Source organism: Triturus cristatus, chromosome 7 (genome assembly GCF_964204655.1).
Source record: "Triturus cristatus chromosome 7, aTriCri1.1, whole genome shotgun sequence".
Taxonomy (NCBI): domain Eukaryota; kingdom Metazoa; phylum Chordata; class Amphibia; order Caudata; family Salamandridae; genus Triturus; species Triturus cristatus.
In genome coordinates, this window is record NC_140590.1 from 162,354,221 (window position 1) to 162,373,221 (window position 19,001).

General features: G+C 45.3%; 1 protein-coding gene across 2 annotated transcripts in view; it reads right to left on the reverse strand.

Moving 5' to 3' along the window:
* Nucleotides 1-4,201: 4,201 nt before the first annotated feature.
* Nucleotides 4,202-19,001, reverse strand: part of U2AF1L4 (U2 small nuclear RNA auxiliary factor 1 like 4) — a 99,416-nt gene continuing 84,616 nt past the window's right edge. Inside the window, exons 7-8 of one of the 2 annotated variants that reach the window (XM_085615913.1) lie at nucleotides 7,040-7,135; nucleotides 4,202-5,232 (exon numbers count right to left, since the gene is read on the reverse strand). In XM_085615913.1, coding sequence (XP_085472039.1) covers nucleotides 5,106-5,232; nucleotides 7,040-7,135 — 223 coding nt within the window. In that variant the 3' untranslated portion in view covers nucleotides 4,202-5,105. The remainder of the gene's footprint in view (nucleotides 5,233-7,039; nucleotides 7,136-19,001) is intronic. The other variant, XM_085615912.1, reaches the window with a different exon arrangement.

The window sequence follows — 19,001 nt, forward strand, 5'->3', positions numbered from 1 at the left end:
CCCCTGACCTCTAGCTGCTCCTCTATTCCCGGGGCGACGAAAGGAGCCACTCCGAAACTGCTGCGACTGTAGAGCCCCCATAGATTTCGCAGTTTGTGTCCTTTTTAATCTTTTCTAGTGTAGTGTCAACTTCGGGGCCAAACAAAAAGTCTGGGTTGACTGGTTGATTCAAGATATTATTTTGAATCTCAGGTTTGAAACCTGATATTCTCAGCCATGCGTGCCTCCTCAACATCACACTAGTGTTGATTGCCCTTGCTGCAGTGTCAGCTGCATCTAGTGCGCATTTGATGGACGCATTTGTAATGAGTTGTCCCTCTCTGATGAGGAGCTCCGCTCCATCTTTGAAGTCATCCGGTAGGTGTTCTAGCAGTGTTTCTAGGGTATCGTAGTGTGACCGGTCGTATCTGGCTAGGAGTGCCTGAGTGTTGGGAATGCGCCAGATGTTTGCTGCTTGTGCTGCTATCCTTTTTCCTGATGTTTCTAGCACTTTGGACTCCTTGTCCGGAGGAGGAGCATCACCGGTAGTTTGCGAGTTAGCTCTCTTGCGAGCATTAGAAACTACCATGGAGTCCAACGGCAATTGACCCTTAATGTACATTGGGTCTCCTGGGGCTGGTTTGTATTTTTTCTCTATTCTCGGGTTCAATACCCGTGCTCTGGTTGTCTCCTTAAAGATGTCCTTAGCATGTTTAATAACCCCTTTTAACATTGGTAGAGTCTTGACCGTTCTTTCTGATGTGGAGAACGTGTCCACCAAGAAATCCTCCTCCACAGAGTCCGAATGAAGTTCCACTCCGTGATTGGCAGCCGCTCTTTCAATGAGGGCGTTAAAAGCAGCAGTATCTTCAGTGGGAGATGGTTTTAGATTATAAAGAGGAGTGTCAGGAGCATTTTGTGGGTCTCCTGGGTCATTAGGGTCTCCCCATGCTTGATCCTGGTCTTGCTGTTCATCAGGGTCATTATCCACAGGATAAGTGGTATCCTCAGTATAGCCCTCTCCTGCATCCGCCTCCGAGTGTGCGGGAGAAAAGGATGGTGGTTCCTGATTAAATGTGTGGTAAGGTTCTACAAGTACTGGTGTCGAACCGGACGCCATTTTCCTTTTTAGTGGAATTTTATTTGAGTCCAAACCCTTTTCTGGAACAATTCTCCGCTTGCGGGACAACAGTCTACCAGTGTCGACGTCGATAAACTGGTCCTGTGAGCCTTCGACATCAGTTCCTTCTGTGGACACTGTTCTTGGTTGTTCGATACTCTTCCTAAGTTCGAACATCTTAGGTGCCCCCGGTGGTGGCAATCCAAACTTGATCGGTGCCGGCGCCGAGTGAGCCTTGGCGGCCTTGTTCAAGTCGCGACCCGTTTTCGGTCCGAGTGTCCCGTTCCCTGATGCGCTTTAGGGACTCTGACACCTGTTGCAATGTGAATACCTACGGTGCTTTCGATCCGACAGGCTCTTTGGAGACAGGCCTCGACGCCGTCTCCGGTTTCTTTCCAGTCTTCGGGGCTTCGATCCGAAGTTTGGGATAGACGCCTTGTTGATCCGGTATTTTGGCAGTCTCAGCACTCCTCGGTGTTGATGTAGTCGGATCGACCACCTTTACCTTGGTCGTTGGTGCCCCAAAATTCGGTGCTATAGGCCTCTGCGTCTTCTCGGGACCGAGTGCCTTCTTCTGTGTCTCGGTGCCGAAGTCCTTTTTTGGTTTCTCGGTACCGAAGTCCTTCTTAGTTTTTTCGGCTCCGATGTCCTTCTTTTGTGTCGACGGATTGGAAGGTTTCGATGCCTTCGATCCGACCGTAACCAGTTGCACTTTCGGTTTCGATTTCACCGGTGCAGGTTTTGGTTTAGATTTCACGGAATAGACTTTAGTCTTTTCCGAAAATTCTGGCCCTTTTGAAATGTTCGAAGCCGGGCCTTCAGGCGGGGCTGTAGAACGATCTGACCGATCTTGGGTAAGGCCCGCAGGCGATCTCTCGACTTGAGCCTTATCAAGGCTATCTCCCTCGGCCTCCGCATCGACGGATTGGCCTAGCTCCTCGCCTGAGCTATCTTCCTCGGCCCCAAGGGCCTCATTGTCGTCTCCTACCTAGTCGACGACTTCTTCGTCCTCGAAGATAACTTCATCATCGTCATATTGGGATTCATGCTCCGAAGCAGGGTCCGATTCTACCTCTTCGACGCTCTCGACTTCATCCTCGGTGCCGAATATATTAACCGGGTTAGGCGCCGATTTTTTGGCCTCCAATCTAGCCGCGCGTCTATTCCGAAGGGTATTTTTTGACCGGAACCGGCGCAGGCCATACACCTGGTCTCATCATGATCTGGTGATAAACATTTAATACACACCGGATGGACATCAACGTGTGGATATTTTGCGTGACAGAGGACATCTCTTGAAGGGAGTCCTCGATTCCATCTTCGAACGTCGATAGGTGTTCGGACCGAAACTCGGTCCGAGAAGGGTGAATAAGTTCGAGAACAAGTATAATAAGCTATCGATACCGAACGCAAACAATACCAACGATATCTAAAGGCTTTTTGCCTTAAATAAAGTTTTCCTAACTTGAGCTAAGATAAGCACATCCGAACCCAATGGCGGAAAAAAACAGATTGTCTGAGGATGGAGCGGATGCCCATGCGCACTGTAGTCCAGGGGAGGAGCCACCTATCTCGTGATACTTCGAAGACTCTTCCAGGACAACAATATGCAATCATCCGGACCCAACACTAGGCGGCGATCTATGCACAGATATGAATTCCGCAGCCCACATGCCTCGAAACCCAGCGATAGCGGCATTTCGGGAGGTTATCGCTGTTAATGCAGCGATAAAACTACAAGGATAGGGATATCCTTGATAGCCCATGGTGGATTTAGCCATGTAATCCACCTCCCATTGGATTACATGGCTAAATCTGAAAATTAGCAGACGTAAAAAAGCAGCGTTAACCATGGTTAGCGCTGATTTTTTTTGTCTCCCAACAGGGTTAGCGTGAAGCTTGATAATAGGAGAAATGTCGCTATTTTGCTCTGGAACGCCCACTTTGCATCTCATTAGAGATGCAAAGGGAAGCGTAGTGAAAAAGGATGCTAACATGCGATTTTGCATGTTAGCACCTTGTTGTTGATAGGGCGATATTTTTATCTCCGCTTCTTTGGCTTTTAAAGCTCAGACGTGAGTCCCGTGCTCTCCATGCCACTAGAATCCAGCTATCCTGGCTGAAGAGGGGTGAAACCCCGAAACCGATCCTAGGATGCTGGTTTCCAGTCCAGGGAGGACCTGGCCTGGTAGTTCGGGCTGGACTGTTCCCATTGGGCACAGGGTCAAGATTGATTTGCATATGGCAGAGTCCAAACTGGAATGGCATGGTGAGCAAAAAAACGATGGCTTTAGGCCCAGATCTCTGTATTGGGGTGAATGTATGAGATTGTTCTGCATTCTGTCCATCAATAGTTCTTTTTACAGTTGTGAGACTAGCCTATTCACAAGCCAAATTAGCATTTAACCTACCCTGACTCCACAATCCCAATGACCTAGATGTCAAATTAGGTTAAGTCACCAGGTGCTGAAGAATGCCTTAGACCGGGTTATTCGCTCACGGTTTAGGAAGAAACATGCACCACAACCTTGGGTTTAAGGAACCCCTAGTGTTTTAAGTTGACCTACATCAGATATAATGAAAACCCTAAAATGACAACTTTATTTCTATTTCAGTCCCTTTAGAACTATGTTGTTACATTTTATACTGAAATTGACCCAGCTAATTCATTCTAAGAGCAGGAAAGCTGTCAAGCCATATTGCAAAAACAGCTTAATAAAGGTGAAAAACAGGAGCAAGGATGAAGAATGCCACGACAGGATGGGAGATGGCTCAGTGTTCTTTTAAATGAGGGGTTTATCTTTTCTCATTACTTTGGACACACATGTACTCTATGAGAAACTATACAGGCAGTGAACAGTTCTCGTTTTGGTCTAGAGAACTCTTTTTAAAGAATCTATCATTGGTAGTATAACTTTAGACTCTTCAGCTACTCTCATGACTAAGATGTTATTTCATAAACATTCAGTTGTGGAAAGGGGGCTGGACCTCAACTTGTTTACAAGAGACCAATGTAAGGCTTGACACACAAAAGGCTAGGACAATAGTTCACTAGCATTGAATCTAGCATATGTACCAATAAATCACTAGCGGCCAACAGACTACATTGTTTTTCCTTTGGAGGAATCAGCAGAGAAACTTTAATACGTCCAAAGTTACATTTTCTGTAGAAAAACAAAAATAAAATTAAAAAAAACATATCAAACCTTGGTGGTACAAGGAAGCTGTGAACAATGAGTAGATAAGCTACTGAGGAAGGGGTTGGAGTTGGGTTGTAGAAGAGGAAAGCAGAAGAGGATGAGGTGGAAGAATTTGAGAGCAAAAGAAGAAAACATGAATTACAAAAGGATTGTTGGATGCCCTGTAATCACAAATCACAGACGGAATAGGGCATGTGATGTGAGAAATACACTGAAGCAATCATCTCTCTAGTTGATGGGGAGATGAAGAAAGGAGTGGGCAGAGATATTAGCAGCACTCTGGGCAGCCAGTTGGACAAAGCAAGTATGGAGCTCAAATCCTAGCCATGAGTCCCATTTACCAGCCATGGAGATTACAGATTAATCAGCTTCGGGTTTGTGGGCCCTGAAACCTATGCATATATTTGCTTGCCGAGAAAGGAGATTCTCTGGAAACAGATTGGGCAATCTAAAATTGGAGGAGGGCAGAAGAAATATTACACGATTAGGCCATACACACATCCAGTTTCTAAATAATCAAGCAGAGGTTTTCTACAGCCTGCTCACCAGCCCCCAGCAGTTAAACAGTCTCCACAGATGCAAACATCTCTCCTGTGTTGAAACACTGAGAGCGAGATGATCTTCCCTCCATGGAGTTCAAGCTCGGTCCCAAAAGCTTCAATCCAGAATCGCTGCTCATTCGCACCACTTCTAGCAACTCATGCAGATCTGCTGGCGGGTCTAATTTCTGCAGGTTCATGGAAAGAAGAGCAAGTAGACTTCCACTTCTATCTGCCAGAGGAAGGAAAGAGGTGTGAAGATAGCATTCAGAAGCGTCCATGGCGCGGTCCTGGAGAACGAGATCGTCTGCGGATCCTATCGTTGGGGCGGTGCCGGTCCTGGGGACGAGGTCCCCCTCCTCCCTTGGGAGGGGAGCGAGGCTCAGAACGCCCCCTGCAAAAATAAGAAAAGACCACTTAAATCAAGAGGAAAGCTAGAAGGGGCAAGAAATTTGAAGTACAGGAATATACGGAAAGAGGTCATCGGGGCTCTTTTTGCATTAGGGTCTACTGCAATTTACACACATACACTTGGAATCTCTACGAGTCTCCTCCAAATCAATCCCCTGGCTCGGTCATACTTTGATAAAGCAAGTTATCAAGAGTCAATTTCCTGCAACTTTATTTACAACATTGCAGGATTATGAAATCTACAGTCGGTGTACAGTCACCTTCTGGCTACAAATATGAGACCCAGAAAACACAAGGATGATTCGATATTACTTGGTACCGGCCAAGGGTGCTACTTCTTCAGGTATCTCCGTAACAATATCCTGAGCACTATCATAGGGCATGACTTACCCCTCAGCATGTCATCCAGGTAAATCATTATTGTGCTTAAACACTGGAAGACAATTTCATTAACTACCTACAATCTATTGCAGAACGTCATAACCCCTATAAAGCATGGACATCTTAGGCATCAATCAATGCTCCTGGTATAGCACACGGACTTCTGTCCAGGGACGGGCGCCTAAATATAAGCAATTTTTGAATTCAACAAAGGCAATGAAATCACTGGCATTCAGAACCTCCCCCTCCTGGAGGGAAACCAGAAGCAAAAGACTGGGCTGGTGTACTAAAAAACAGACACTGTCGCCATGCACGATGCAGTATTTTCCATGCTGCCAATCAATACAGCCAGGTCAAACAATGAAACAAACAGCATCAGGGTTTGAAAAAGGAAGAGATGGCTTAACAAGACAGACAGATGCAGATATCCATGTGACTGTATAACAAATGCTAACGTTTCTAGGTGAGTATTCTATTTCATATGGCTTGGTACAGAACTAAAACCTTATAAGAATCCAGGAAACATGGAGATTTTTCTGTTAAATAAATGTGGCTGTATAGTACTAAAATTGATTGTTTTCACACAACCCAAAATAAACCTGAATAAACACGGATAAAAAAAATAACACAAAAGTGATCTACTTGGACTCAAATGTACGGTTTAACTTTATTATTTAAATAATGCTCCATACCTCTAACGAGCTATGAAGCGACCCAGTTTGTACCATGTTCCTCAGCGCCCTTCGTAGTGTATACTTGAAATAAGAATGTATAGTTTACCCTACATCTGGCGTGAGATGTGCAAGGATTGAAATGACGTGGTGGAAGCACACAGCACCTAATATCAGAGCACATGATGTTGAGCCATAGACGCCTTCGCACCTGCAGGTATATACCAGGTTCAGGGGGGACAGAGTCAATATAGAACCTGCTGTGGAAGTTTATGAATATGTAATCCACTCAACAGCACAGAAAAAACCCTTAAGAGCTCCAGAGTAGTATATGAAGCCAACCCAAGACTGGCCACCCATTAAGGCACTGTTAAAACTATCAAAAGTGTTGTAATGAGACAAATTAGGAGCGAAGGTCGTCCATAAACCTGGGAGTGCTAATAGTCAATATTAAAAATGCTACGAAATTCCCCTGCATTCCCTGGGGCAAACCCAATGTTTACTAATAAATACTCCCTCATGTTAGAGAATCCCTCAAGCACCTTCGTGCCATGACTCGGAGCGAGTTACCATGACTAAGCTGTGACTTTCAGGATAGGTCTAGTACATAACACTGACGTACGGTGGTGGGTACACTGAGCCACTTGTACATTACATTTCGGTAAACAAAAGAAATGGACCCACTTGTACATTACATTTCGGTAAATAAAAGAAATGGGCTTGGCACTAAGAACTTGCCTCCTACGACGAGCATGGCCATACAGCTGGCGACGAAGATTACTGGATATGGGCTTCAGGTGCATGAAATTACAAAACCCTCCACGGGTGCACTCCCTGCAATAGGAGACATATGTTAGAAGACAAAAATGTGCAGTATGAACGCTAGAGGCACTAAATGCAACAAGCCAAATGTAGGTAGTATATAAATCAATCGGAAGGCAGCCAGAAGCAGAGAGCAGTTGTAGGAAGCTGGCTCTGTATATACTATACCAAAGTGAGGTATAGCGTGCACAGAGTCCAGTGGAACCCAAAAGGTAGGCAGAGGTAAAGTAGATTGCACCTCACTCTGTTTGTGGTAGTGTAGTCGAGCAGTAAGGCTTCATCAGAGGACAGTGTTAAGCACTTCATGTACAAAATTCTTTTAGTTATTTTATTTCCTAGAACCAAGCAAGCCTGGCACAGGAAAGTGATAAATACTTTGCAGAAATATACAGTTGTAATAAAGTTTGGATTATAATTGTATATGCACTTTGTTTTGAATTACAGTATTAAGAAATGCAATGCTTTGTAAATACAGTACATATACTTTGAATAGTACGTTTAGTAAAATTACAGGTACGTTACTTTTGAGATTACTTTTCTTACACAGTGCAGTATGTCTGGATACTGCACTGGGACATTTCCTGTAAACAGGCAAGTAAAGGCGTTTTTGCTTAACAGTGCAATTTAAAGAATTTAAGGTTTTCCAACTCCACACTTCGAAACTTTTCACAGAAAAACAGTCAATGTTATCCTATGGAGGAAAATAGTGTTATCGTTTTAAAGGAAAATACTCTGTTGTAGGAGTTGGTGTTCTGGAGTTAGACTCCGGGGTCCCCCAGAGTCAAGTATCCACTGTTACACCCTCAACGGCATTAGGACGGCCGGGTGCAGAGTGTTGATGACCAATGTTATCAAATGGGGGTTAGGGGGGCCTCCAATGGTGGCTACTGGCGAGAAGGCCACAAGGTTGTGGGAGCCAAGCTCCTGGTGTTAGGCTCAGGGCAAAGCGGGGTCCGGTTTAGCACACAAAGCGCAGCGGCAGCTGGGTGCAGGGTGCTGTTTTGGCGTAGAGTGCCCTGTTTTTAACAAGGATTTTCGGTTTTTAGCTGCAGGTTCGGTCCAGGAAGACTTTCAGGAAGAACCAACAGCTGGACAGTTAAGTTGGAGGGCTCGGGGACATAGGTGAACCTCAGGCTCTTTTCTCCAGGGCGCAGGGCTGCTGGATGCAGGGGTGTCTTGAGGTCGGATGTCACCTTACAGTGCCACTTGCGGTGGGGTTAGGGGCTCCCAGCAGAGGTTGCAGGCGACGTCGGGGAGTCCAGGAGGGGTTAACCCATGGTGGATTCGGACTCTGGAGCGCTGGGGGACCTCGCTGGGCCGTAGGCGACGGGTGCAGTGGTGGTTCCAGGTGTCGGGTTTCTTTTTCCTCAGCACGCTCTGAGTCTTTCTTTGGTGTTTTTTCTGAACAGAGCTGCTGTTCACAGGATATCGGGTCTTTGTTGAAGGCAGTCCGTCCTCCCAGGGGTTCTGGAGGTCGCTGGCTGCAGAACAAGACTATTTTTGGCGCAGGATCTCTAGAAACTGCAGACGGGCCGGTAGGGCTGGGGCCAAGTCAGTTCTCTGCAGTCTCCTCTGCTGGGCATCTTCTTTCGTCCTTTTTCTTCTTGGGTTGTGGGAATCGGAGTCCCTGGTCCAGGGCTGCCCCCTAAATACTGTAGATAGGGCCGTTTTAAGGGTCCCGAGGTCAGTAGTCAATGGGCTACTGACCTTATGGTGACTACACCACTGGTGTGCTCACCCCACTTGGGGGAGTGAGCACAATCCCTAATGCGGATTGGGGGAGTGCCTGCCATCTGCAAGATGGCGGGCACTGAAGAGTGGGCTACACCTCGCCTCCCCCACCCGAGGGGTGGGGTGGGCACACCTTCTGGGCCGGCTAATTTTTCCCGCCGAAAAGGAGGGGAGACAGGAAGGGGGTCTGCTCCTGACAGCAGGAGAGGCTGGGGGTCACATTACAAAGGCTACCAGGCATTTGAAACTCCCCTGCCACAGATGGCTCTTCCTGGCCTGGGGGAGGTGTGAACACCTCTGCCCAGGAAAGGCTTTGTTTCTGGGCTCAGGGAGCAAAGGCTCCGACCCTAGGGGTCCAGAAACATGTCTCCTGGTGGCAGGCCGGTGTGTACCAGTCAGGGAACCCACCCGAGGCTGGTCGTTTCAGGGGGCATCTCTAAGATGCCCTCTGAGTGCATTTTTCATTAAATCCCACACTGGCATCAGTGTGGGTTTAATGTGCTGAGAAGTTTGATACCAAACTTCTCAGTTTTCAGCGTAGCCATTATGATGCTGTGGAGTTCGTAAAGACAAACTACCAGCACCATATACTCTTAATGGCAGCACTGCACTTACAATGTCTAAGAATGGACTTATACACTGTAGGGGTACAGGGATCATGCACCTGTACCCTCACCACTGGTATAGGGCACCCAGCAAGTGGGGTGACTGATCAGTAGTCTGGCAAAAATGGGAGGGGGGTTACTGCAACAGAAATCCAGCTTCTCACAGCAGTGACCTCCTCTACATCCGGGAGAAAGGATCAGTACAGAACGCACAACAGAAATCAGATGTGAGCAGAGAGCAATAAAGAATCCTCAGAGGCACTGATGGAGAAAGGTTTCACATGAAAAGAAACTTGCTTGTATGCAATCCTCTTGAATAACCTGTAATACTATAACCAACCTGTTCGTGAGTACTAATAATGCACCACATTCAAAATTATTATATCTAGGGGACGCTTGTCTATGCGCTTTTCCTAATTAATAACCCGAGTGTTCTAAAATGGACGCTTAAACGCGGGAATTCTTTTGCGCATGCGTCTACCACATCATGCGGTGTGACGTTCTTCTGTCTCTTGGGGGGAAACTTTGCAGCTGCGCAGTAGCTTCTAATATGGCCGCTTCAAAGTAAAGCACTAATGCACATGTAGAGCTGAAACTAACCTATGCACGTACTACTAAGCTTTTAATGCGAAAGATTTATTAAGTAAATGGGGTTAGAGTAGAAGTGATATACAGTGAATTCATTTAATTTTGTATTCTAACATGTTTCTCTCTGACTTTATTAATAGTTTGCATTTGGGCCTTGGAGGGTGACTGATGTCCTCATCCTTTGTGGCAACCACGCATGCGCTCTACATCTCTGCTCTCAAGTCAATGAAGTCATTTGACGGACTGCCAAACCCAAGGCTAGCAAGGACATGAGAAAGTAAACTTCTGACCTTTACGAGAGGAAGCCCCAGCAACATTGTACCTTAAATTTATCGATCATAATATGAAATGCTTGTGGGAATAAAGCTTGTGGGTATTAAAATGAATGGGCGGGGAATTAGACAATAGACTAAAGAAAATCATTGCACTTGGTATGGTGTGATGTCCTCATCCCACTGCTTGGCCCAATCAAATTGCGGGTGAACATGGAATTGAAACATTTGGGAGTGGATCATACACTTGAATTTGGTAGAACAAGAGGTAGGTATGGATGGTTAGACACTTGATCCGACAAGATGCTGATGCTATGCGGGGATGCTCCCAAAATTTGCTGCAAGCTGACTGAAGAAACCAACACTAGGGAAATTCGCGCAGAGACCGAGGAGGCACATCTAGGGAAGGGTCCGGACGCGCCGGAGAGAGTAGCACTAGAGAGGGGTGTAACGCTGGCGTTGCACTAGAGGAGGTCTCCTTCCCTGTCCTGAGCTGATCGTGAATCTTTGACACTCTGATGTCGGGGTCCTCACACCATTCTAGGTAAATATATCTGTCGGGTAAATGCTCCATACTTGTTCTCTGTCCTTTCTCTCCTCAGGTGCTGTCATTGCAAGAATGTATTAAGGCAAACTGATAAGCTAATTTTACTATTTTTTCCTGATGGAGATTTCTGGTATATTCATGTGTATTTGATTTGACTCAAAAAGTCATTAATTCAGATAAACCTTTTAAACTCTCAGTCTGTGGTTCTTTAAATTAAAAGTTAAATGCATTATTGTTTTTCCTCCCTATTCTAATCTACTACTAGATCTTATCGAACGTGCATTTACTCAGGAGACAGGAATGGTAAGAATATTGGTGTAAAGGTTTCCTAGGGTAATATAAATTGATGACTAGTGGTTATTTGCCAGCTCATTGCGTGTATGAATGTATATGGGCCCAAATGAGTGTTGTGTGTATGAATGTGTTGAGCTGGTAAACTCCGCTGCATCAGCACTTCATGGCAAAATACGCTGTTGTGAGCAGAAAAGCATCTGTAGTATACAAAACCACTCAGACCGCTTCCTGAAACAGATGGACAAGAGCACACATCAAAGTGTGGTTATTGAAACTGTATGTGAAAACGGTGTGAGCAGGCCCATGCCAAGTACATAACTCCACAGATGGGATACATGTAGCAAGCGATAGACAGCAATGCACAGAACAGAAGAAAATCACTAGTGGCAATACCGGCAGCAAGAGATGTGAGGAGAGAGCAATGTGTAGAAAACCTCAGTGCTACTACCAGAAACAAGGCACAGACTGGACCATCACACAAAATGCTGTGAAGAAACTCCCTAAACAAGATGTTTGACAGAACAAAGAAATGCTTCCAGTACATACCACTGATCTTCATTACTCTGAGCCGTAGTCTTCCTGGTCACAGTCCTGACATAATGCGCCTTCTGTCTCCCTGCTACAGATGTCACCAATATAAGTAAAAAAAGAACACTCAAGTGCCCCTCCTAACATGGCAGACACAGGCTTTCCAGCAGTGTGACTCATAAAGTAGCCTACTCGTGTACTTGCTGAATATAGTAAGGTTTTCTTATAAATAGCTTTTTTCCCTCTTCTTTCAGTACGTTCTCTTTTTCCAAGGGATGTGAGGGAGGGAAATACAGGGCAGTAACGAGGAAGACTGAGTAATGAAGATTACCAGTAAGTAATCAAAGCATTACTTCCTAGCTCTTCCTCGCTCCAGCCCCAATATGAGCCAATACCCAAGCCTTTAAAAAAATTGTTCGTGAGAACCACACTTCGGCATAAAATGCAACACCATAGTGGAATAACTTTAAACAAAGCGAGAAAATACTCAAGAACTGCTGGTGCAAAAGAGGAAACTACCTCTTCATCCTCAACCTCTAGTAAGAAATTAAGGTGTTAGGCGAGGACCAAGTGGCTGCTGAACAAATGTGTTTTAGGGAGGCACCCTTGAAGGCAGCGACATGAGTCCTATGGCAGAGTGCTTCCCGAACTGTCGTGGCAAGCTAATTTTTGGTGGGTCAAGAACATTCAAGCAATAAATAAAGAGGCCTTTAAATTCTGTGTTTGTGTCACATTTACTGTGCTTCAAATACGGAGGTCAAATGTCAGGTCATGTTTTCTGCTGCTTATTATTATTTATTTTAACACGGGACTGGCGTTTACAAACTCCTCTAAAGTAAAGCGAATTATGTGAATCCTCCTAGGGTATACAAAGTTTGAAAGGAAAGGCTGTATAATGTCATTCACAACAAGTACACTCAGCCTTTCATTCTTCTGAGGTTGATAACATGAGCATCTTTTACTCCCACTCAGTTCAGCGTTAAGATGTTCCTAATTGGTAAACTGGTGCTATTTCCTTATTTTTTAATGACAGTCAATGGCCATCTATCGCAGGCAGGAGTTGTGAAACTGACTGGGAGACAGAAGTCCTTATTTCTGTCATCCAGACTGTCCGTCCCTAGCCATGCCGGAATCCACTGCTTCTTGTATGGTAAGGAAGTAAAGGCATAACTATGAGGAAAGAATCTAGGAAAAGAGTAGGAAATACGCAGATTTTTTTTGTGGAGCAAAAAGTAGAATCTAAGAAGTCTGCGGGAACGGCAATCTTAATTTTAATCTTGAAATAATCAAACTACCTAAATCAAAAAAGACAGGTTGTTTTTTATTAACTTTTGTTTATGTTTGGGAAGCAAGGTACCAGGTTGAATACGTTGGTCATACGTCACGAAACTGTCTTCTGAGCCTGTGTTATAGTCAGAGTCCCGCACCCCCGTGTCCACTGACTGTGCTTACACCCCTGAAACACAGAAGCGCTCAGACATGTAATGTCGGTCAGCAACGCTGCTTACGACATCACCTCACTGTCATTTTCAACCTCTTCTGAACCAAGAAAGTTCACGAAAAAAAGAAAATCTGCCAAAAAACTTGAAAATCTCAAATTGTGAGAAAACGTTCACAATAAAAAAGGCGGGGCATTTAAATAAAGTAATATAAAAAATTGCGATTTCTGCGAAAAAAATAACATCCCGCCTGTTTTGCTGCCCTGAGATGTTGCATGCTCTCGACTCCCCCGTGTTGGAAAGTTTGTGCTCGCTTTCAAACTGTTGCCACTTTGTCATTTACATAACAAAGGAAGCACACAAAGAGAATGCTTTCAGAAGAGTTTTGGAATAGCAGGAAGGAAATACAAAAGATTTTTCTTATGGCTGTACCTCTAGTGAATATCTCGGAGAGTGGTACTTAGACAACGCCTAGCACTATGTGCGATGACGCAGAAAGAATACATTTATGTAAACAGGTGTTGCACACTCATGGGGGCGCGCAGTAGAACTAAAACTGCTGAATACGTGAGTTGTGTGTTTCATGAGAATGCAGGAAATTGGCGCACCATGGACTGTGCAGACATCGCCCCCCTACGGCTGTTTGTGCTAATGTTTACACATGTGGTTTCCACCTGAAGAGACGCTAGGCGAGTGGTCAGGGCCTAATGCCGACAGGGCGGACACCAACCACACTTCCAGAGAAGACGGACAGAGAAGCAACGACAATAGTTCTCACTGAGGCGAAGCAGCGCATGCGCTGCATTCGCAGGCGAGACCTAAAAACAGATGCTCCGTGAAACAGTTGCACACCTGCCAAACTGCTTACAGCCCATTAGAAAAAGCAGCAGCACATATTAGCCAGTCGTCTAGGTATAGGAAACCAACAATCCTTGTGAGAGAAGGTTACCCACCAATGGGGCTAGAGTCTTGGTTAATACCTTTGGAGCTGAGGAAGAGTTTAAAATGATGCACACAAAATTCGAAATGTTTTCCTAAGGCAATAAACCCTAAGGAATTTCTATTATACGAGGATTCACTGGAATATACAAATAGGTATCTAAGAAGTCTAGACAAATCAAAAACATGCCTGGTGCAATTAGAGGAATATTATTCTGAAGACTCACCATCTTGAAATGTAAATGTTTACAATATTTAAATTCAGGACTGGCAGAAACGGAGGCTTTTTGCACTAAGAGAAAAAAATACCACAAAATAGTAACTTTGCCCTTTCTCTTCTTACAGTACTGGAATATTAATTGGACTTTGTTTCCAAAAGTCCTGAATCCCTTTGAGCAGTCAATGTTTGGCAGGATTACATTGGGTTGGAATAAAGATTTCTTCAGGATAAACTGAGAAGTCTATATTTCATCCTTTCATCAGCTGGGGAATACAAGAGTTTGAGATGTCTGACTCAGACCCAGACACAGGAACCTTCCGCTGGAGGAGTTGCAGGCATAGTTGACTACTGCTGGGATTTTTCGGTGAAGAGTCCTCCTTGGCCTCGACCCCTGCCACAAAAGGGCTGGTTGGCGCCTCGAACAAAATCCTTAACTGAAAGCTCGCTGAAACACAATACTCTTCTTTTTGAAGAAGGATGCATTGAAGTTAGTAGCTCTCAGTTTCTTCAACAGCTTTCTTCACTAATTCTTCTAACTGAGGACCAAACAATTTTGACCCATTAAATGGAAGGTGGCTTAACAAGGGCTTTTGTGTGTGAACTATCTACCGTCCCAAAGCACACCCCAATGTAACGCCTAGCTGCAATGGATTAACAAGAGTCTGCTGAAACAGCAGACAAGGAATCAAATGAAATGTCAGATATAAATCAGACTTGTTGCTTCATCATGGATACACGTCATGTATTTTTCACCCCTGTGCAACTCCTCTGCCAGAGCATGGAAATCCCAGAGCAGGTACTGAACCATATATGTGGCACGTGCCCTAGCTAGAAGGGTGAAATGGAGGCAACGCATGACCTCGTAATTGCTCCCTCCACGGGAAAGCTAAAGGGGATGTATATTGATGCAATGAAGAAGCGCAAGTAGGTAAGAAAAGAACTCTCCTTTATTCTTCATCACCACCATAGTTCCAGTCAGCTGTGGAACATTCATAACAATGCATGGTAGGATCCAATAAAGGATAGAGGGAGAAAAGGAGGGGGGATGGAGCAAACCAAGTATGATTCTAACACACCTCTTATGCAAGGAAGGGAAAATGGGAAGAGGGGTAGAAGGGAAAGAAGGAGAAAGGGGAGAAAAGGAAGCAAAATGTAGAGAGAAATCAACATGAATACAATTGCATGGATAATTCTGAACATAGGAAGTAACAAGAACCCTTATGAAGGAGTGACTGCTACAGTGCTGCCAGAGCTACAAGGGGGTTTGCAAAAGATGATACTCGTGTTAAGCTGTAGTCTTTGACCCACACAGGGAATGTCTTGGTTCTCTGGGAAACCCTGGGAACTTGAGGTACATCTTCCCCTCCAGCTCCACCTTGATCAAGAATGGCTCCAGATACTTTTTCCAGCTTGTGGGTAGTGATTCTGTCCATACTCCAAGTTTGGCCATTCTCAAGATGGACCACGTTCTTTCCCAGTTTGATAATTTTGTAAGGATCAGAATATCTGGAGGCTTCCCTTCTACGGGGTTTTGGAAGGTTGACACAAACCAAATCTTCCTGAAACCCATGAGACTTGACACGCTTAGTTTGATCATATCTCTTCTTATATTGGATCTGATGTTCATTCACTCCTGGAAATTTCATTCTAATCCACCGCACACCGACTATTATTTATCAAACTGGGAGGGGATAATCTGGTCTTAGGTGCTCTGCCTTTGCAAAACAGGAATGGAGAGATTACTGCGACGCTATTGGGAGTAGAGCGATACGCCCAAATGGTTTCTTGTAAAGTGGATAAAGCAGAAGTGCCCAGAGATTCGGCTCTTTGTAAACATTCCTTAAACATCCTGTTCATCTGCTCTACCAGTCCATTGGCACGGGGGCAATACAACGCTGTCTTCTGGTGACCTATGCCTAGATTACCGAAGAAACCTTTCGTGTTTTCCGAGTTGAATTGTACTCAGTTGTCCGTGGGTAAAACATCGGGAATACCTTAATCAAAAAATGTTCCCTTCAAGAACGCTACGATGGCTTTTGTGCCAATTTGGTGCACACTTGAAAACTACCCATCGGGGGTCATAATCCACTAACACCAAGATGAAGCGTTTTGAGCATTTCGAGATCAAGTGGCCCAATATTGTCCAGTGCTAATATAAACCACAAATTAATGGGAACCTCTACCGGGGAAAGAGGTTTGTGTGTCTGGAGAATTCAAAGCAATCTCTCACAATGTTCTCTGTCATGGAAATCATTATTAGCCACCAATAATCCAGGCGTACCTTGTTCTTGGTGAGGCTGCGTCCTAGATGATCAATGTGTTCTAATTCCACAATTTTCTCTCTTAACCTCACCAGAGGAATGATTTTCTCCCCTCTACATACTGTCCCTTCCTGTATATTTAGTTCAAGTCTCACCTGTCAGTACTTGCATAGTGACGCCGGGACCTCACTTCTGGTGGTGGGCCAGCCCACCCTTATGTACTCTTTAAGGGACGTCATCTCATCTGCTCCAACACAAGCTTCCCATTCCTCCTTATTAAGACACGTTACTTGTAAAACGATCTCCCCACACTCCCCATTGTTAGATTCATCATCCACATCCATCGGAGAGCGGGATAGATAGTATGCAACCACATTTTGTGTACCAGGTACGTATTAGACATTTAAGTTGTAGCCTTCTAATCCCAACACCCATCTTGCAATTCTGGGAGTGGTCCGGTTAGACCCTTTCAAGTGAATACGAACATTAGGGGTTTATGATCCGTTCTTGCAGTAAATGGTATCCCCCACAAGAATCTGAAATGTTTAATGGCCCAAAAACAGGCAGGCAAGCGCCTCTTTCTCCACTACTGAATAGTTATTTTCTGCTCTGTAGTGAAGATCCTTATCTATATATGTACAATGCTAAGTTAGCACAACTGCGTTAGATGTTAGAAAGCCATCTTGCCGCTTTTGCACACAACACTGTAGTCACATGTTATTAACTTGAGAAATGCTTGCTCGACTTTGCTTCACATGAAAACTGTCTATTGTTCACATCCCAAACAGTGAGCAGCGACCTTGGTCTGTACATCGTGTAAAGAAACAGTCTGGGTCGCTAGACGGTGCATGTTGTTGGGTTCAGGTTGATCGGCCCACTATTTAGCCATAACACGCACGCAGCTGCAAATACCTGAAAGTCGGGTGCTTTTAATATTGCAGTGTTACATGTTTTCATTACATTCGGAAGAAGAGGTTTCCCAGGAGCAGAGCATAGCTGATCCTGTGATGTGATCTCACTGAGCTGATCTTTACGGTATGGGGTTCCCCATTCAAGCCTAGAGACCTTTTACTAGTCTAATAATAATAATATTAGTTTGCTAGCGAAAGGAAGGTGGCTGAAATCCACTGTGATTTTAGTATGATTACTCCTTTCATTTTCTATGGTATTGTAACTATGCTGATGGTTTTGATTTTAATCATTTGTCTGCTTAGGTTAGCCAAAGTACTGCATCTTAGGACACGAGGTTTATAAAATAAACTCTTTAAACTTTATCGTGTCTGTTTATTCTGTTGTGGACTGATATGAGAATAATTACGAACAGGTATTTCTGATTCCCACCATTCCTGAGAAATACACTAAGTTGCTTGTTCTGGGTTGTCTACACATTGGGACCGCCGAGATAAACCTCGGATAACGAATGGGACACGGATGCTGGTCGGATAAGGGGTTCTGAGGTGAGTTTTTGGTACACCACAATTCACTGAGGTCCTGGTTTCCTGTGCATAGTTCTGTGCATAAGCAGAATCCCTGCAGAGTGTGCAGGGTTTGCGGTTCCGGGCTGATGCCAGGGATTAGAAGCTGATTTTGAGCAGAGCCTCTGCTCATGGGAGTCCCAGGTGCTTAGAGCTAAAGTGTAGCCAGGTCCTCCGGGGTTTGTGAGGTTGCTGGCCACAAAAGGTGCCGGGATGTAGCAGGAGCATGTTCGAGGGTCGACAGGCCGGTAGGGCTGGGGCCAAAGCAGTTGGTGTCTTTCTGTTCTTAACAGCTGCACGGCAGGTCTTCGTTCTTCTTGCTCATCTTTTTATTTTGGAATCTGGGGAAGGAAGGTTCAGGGTGCCCCTAAATACTAGATTTAGGGGCGTTACAGGTAGGTAAAGGGCAGGTACCAATGGGTCCGTGTCCTGGGGTGGGTACACCCCCTATTCTGCCACTCTCCTGTGGGAGGGGGGGCAGTAGCCTAGTCCTGATTGGGTAGTCCAAGATGGCGAGCGCCCGGAGATGTGCTTCACCTCGCCTCCCCCACCTGAGGGGTGGGTTGGCAGGCTGGCACATCCCGTCCTTTTTTGGGGTTTCCGGCCAGACTTGCCGCCAGAGTGGGGGCGGCAAGTGGCCTGGGGAAGCTCACAGAGGCGGCATACCTTTGAAGCTTCCCCCTGTCCATCCTGGGGGAGGAGACCTAGCACCTCACCCAGAATGTGCATTGTTGCAGGCCCAGGAGAGGAGGGGCTCTCCTACCCAGGGGTCCAGCAACATGTCTGCTGTGTGGCAGCCTAGGCAGCCTCCCAGACCAGATGCGGATTGTAGGTTAGGTTTCAGGGGGCATCTCTAAGATTCCCTCTGTGGTGCTTGGTACATTAAATCCCACACTGGCATCAGTGTGGGTTTAATGTGCTGAGAAGTTTGATACCAAACTTCTAAGTCTTCAGTGTTGCCATTATGGTGCTATGGAGT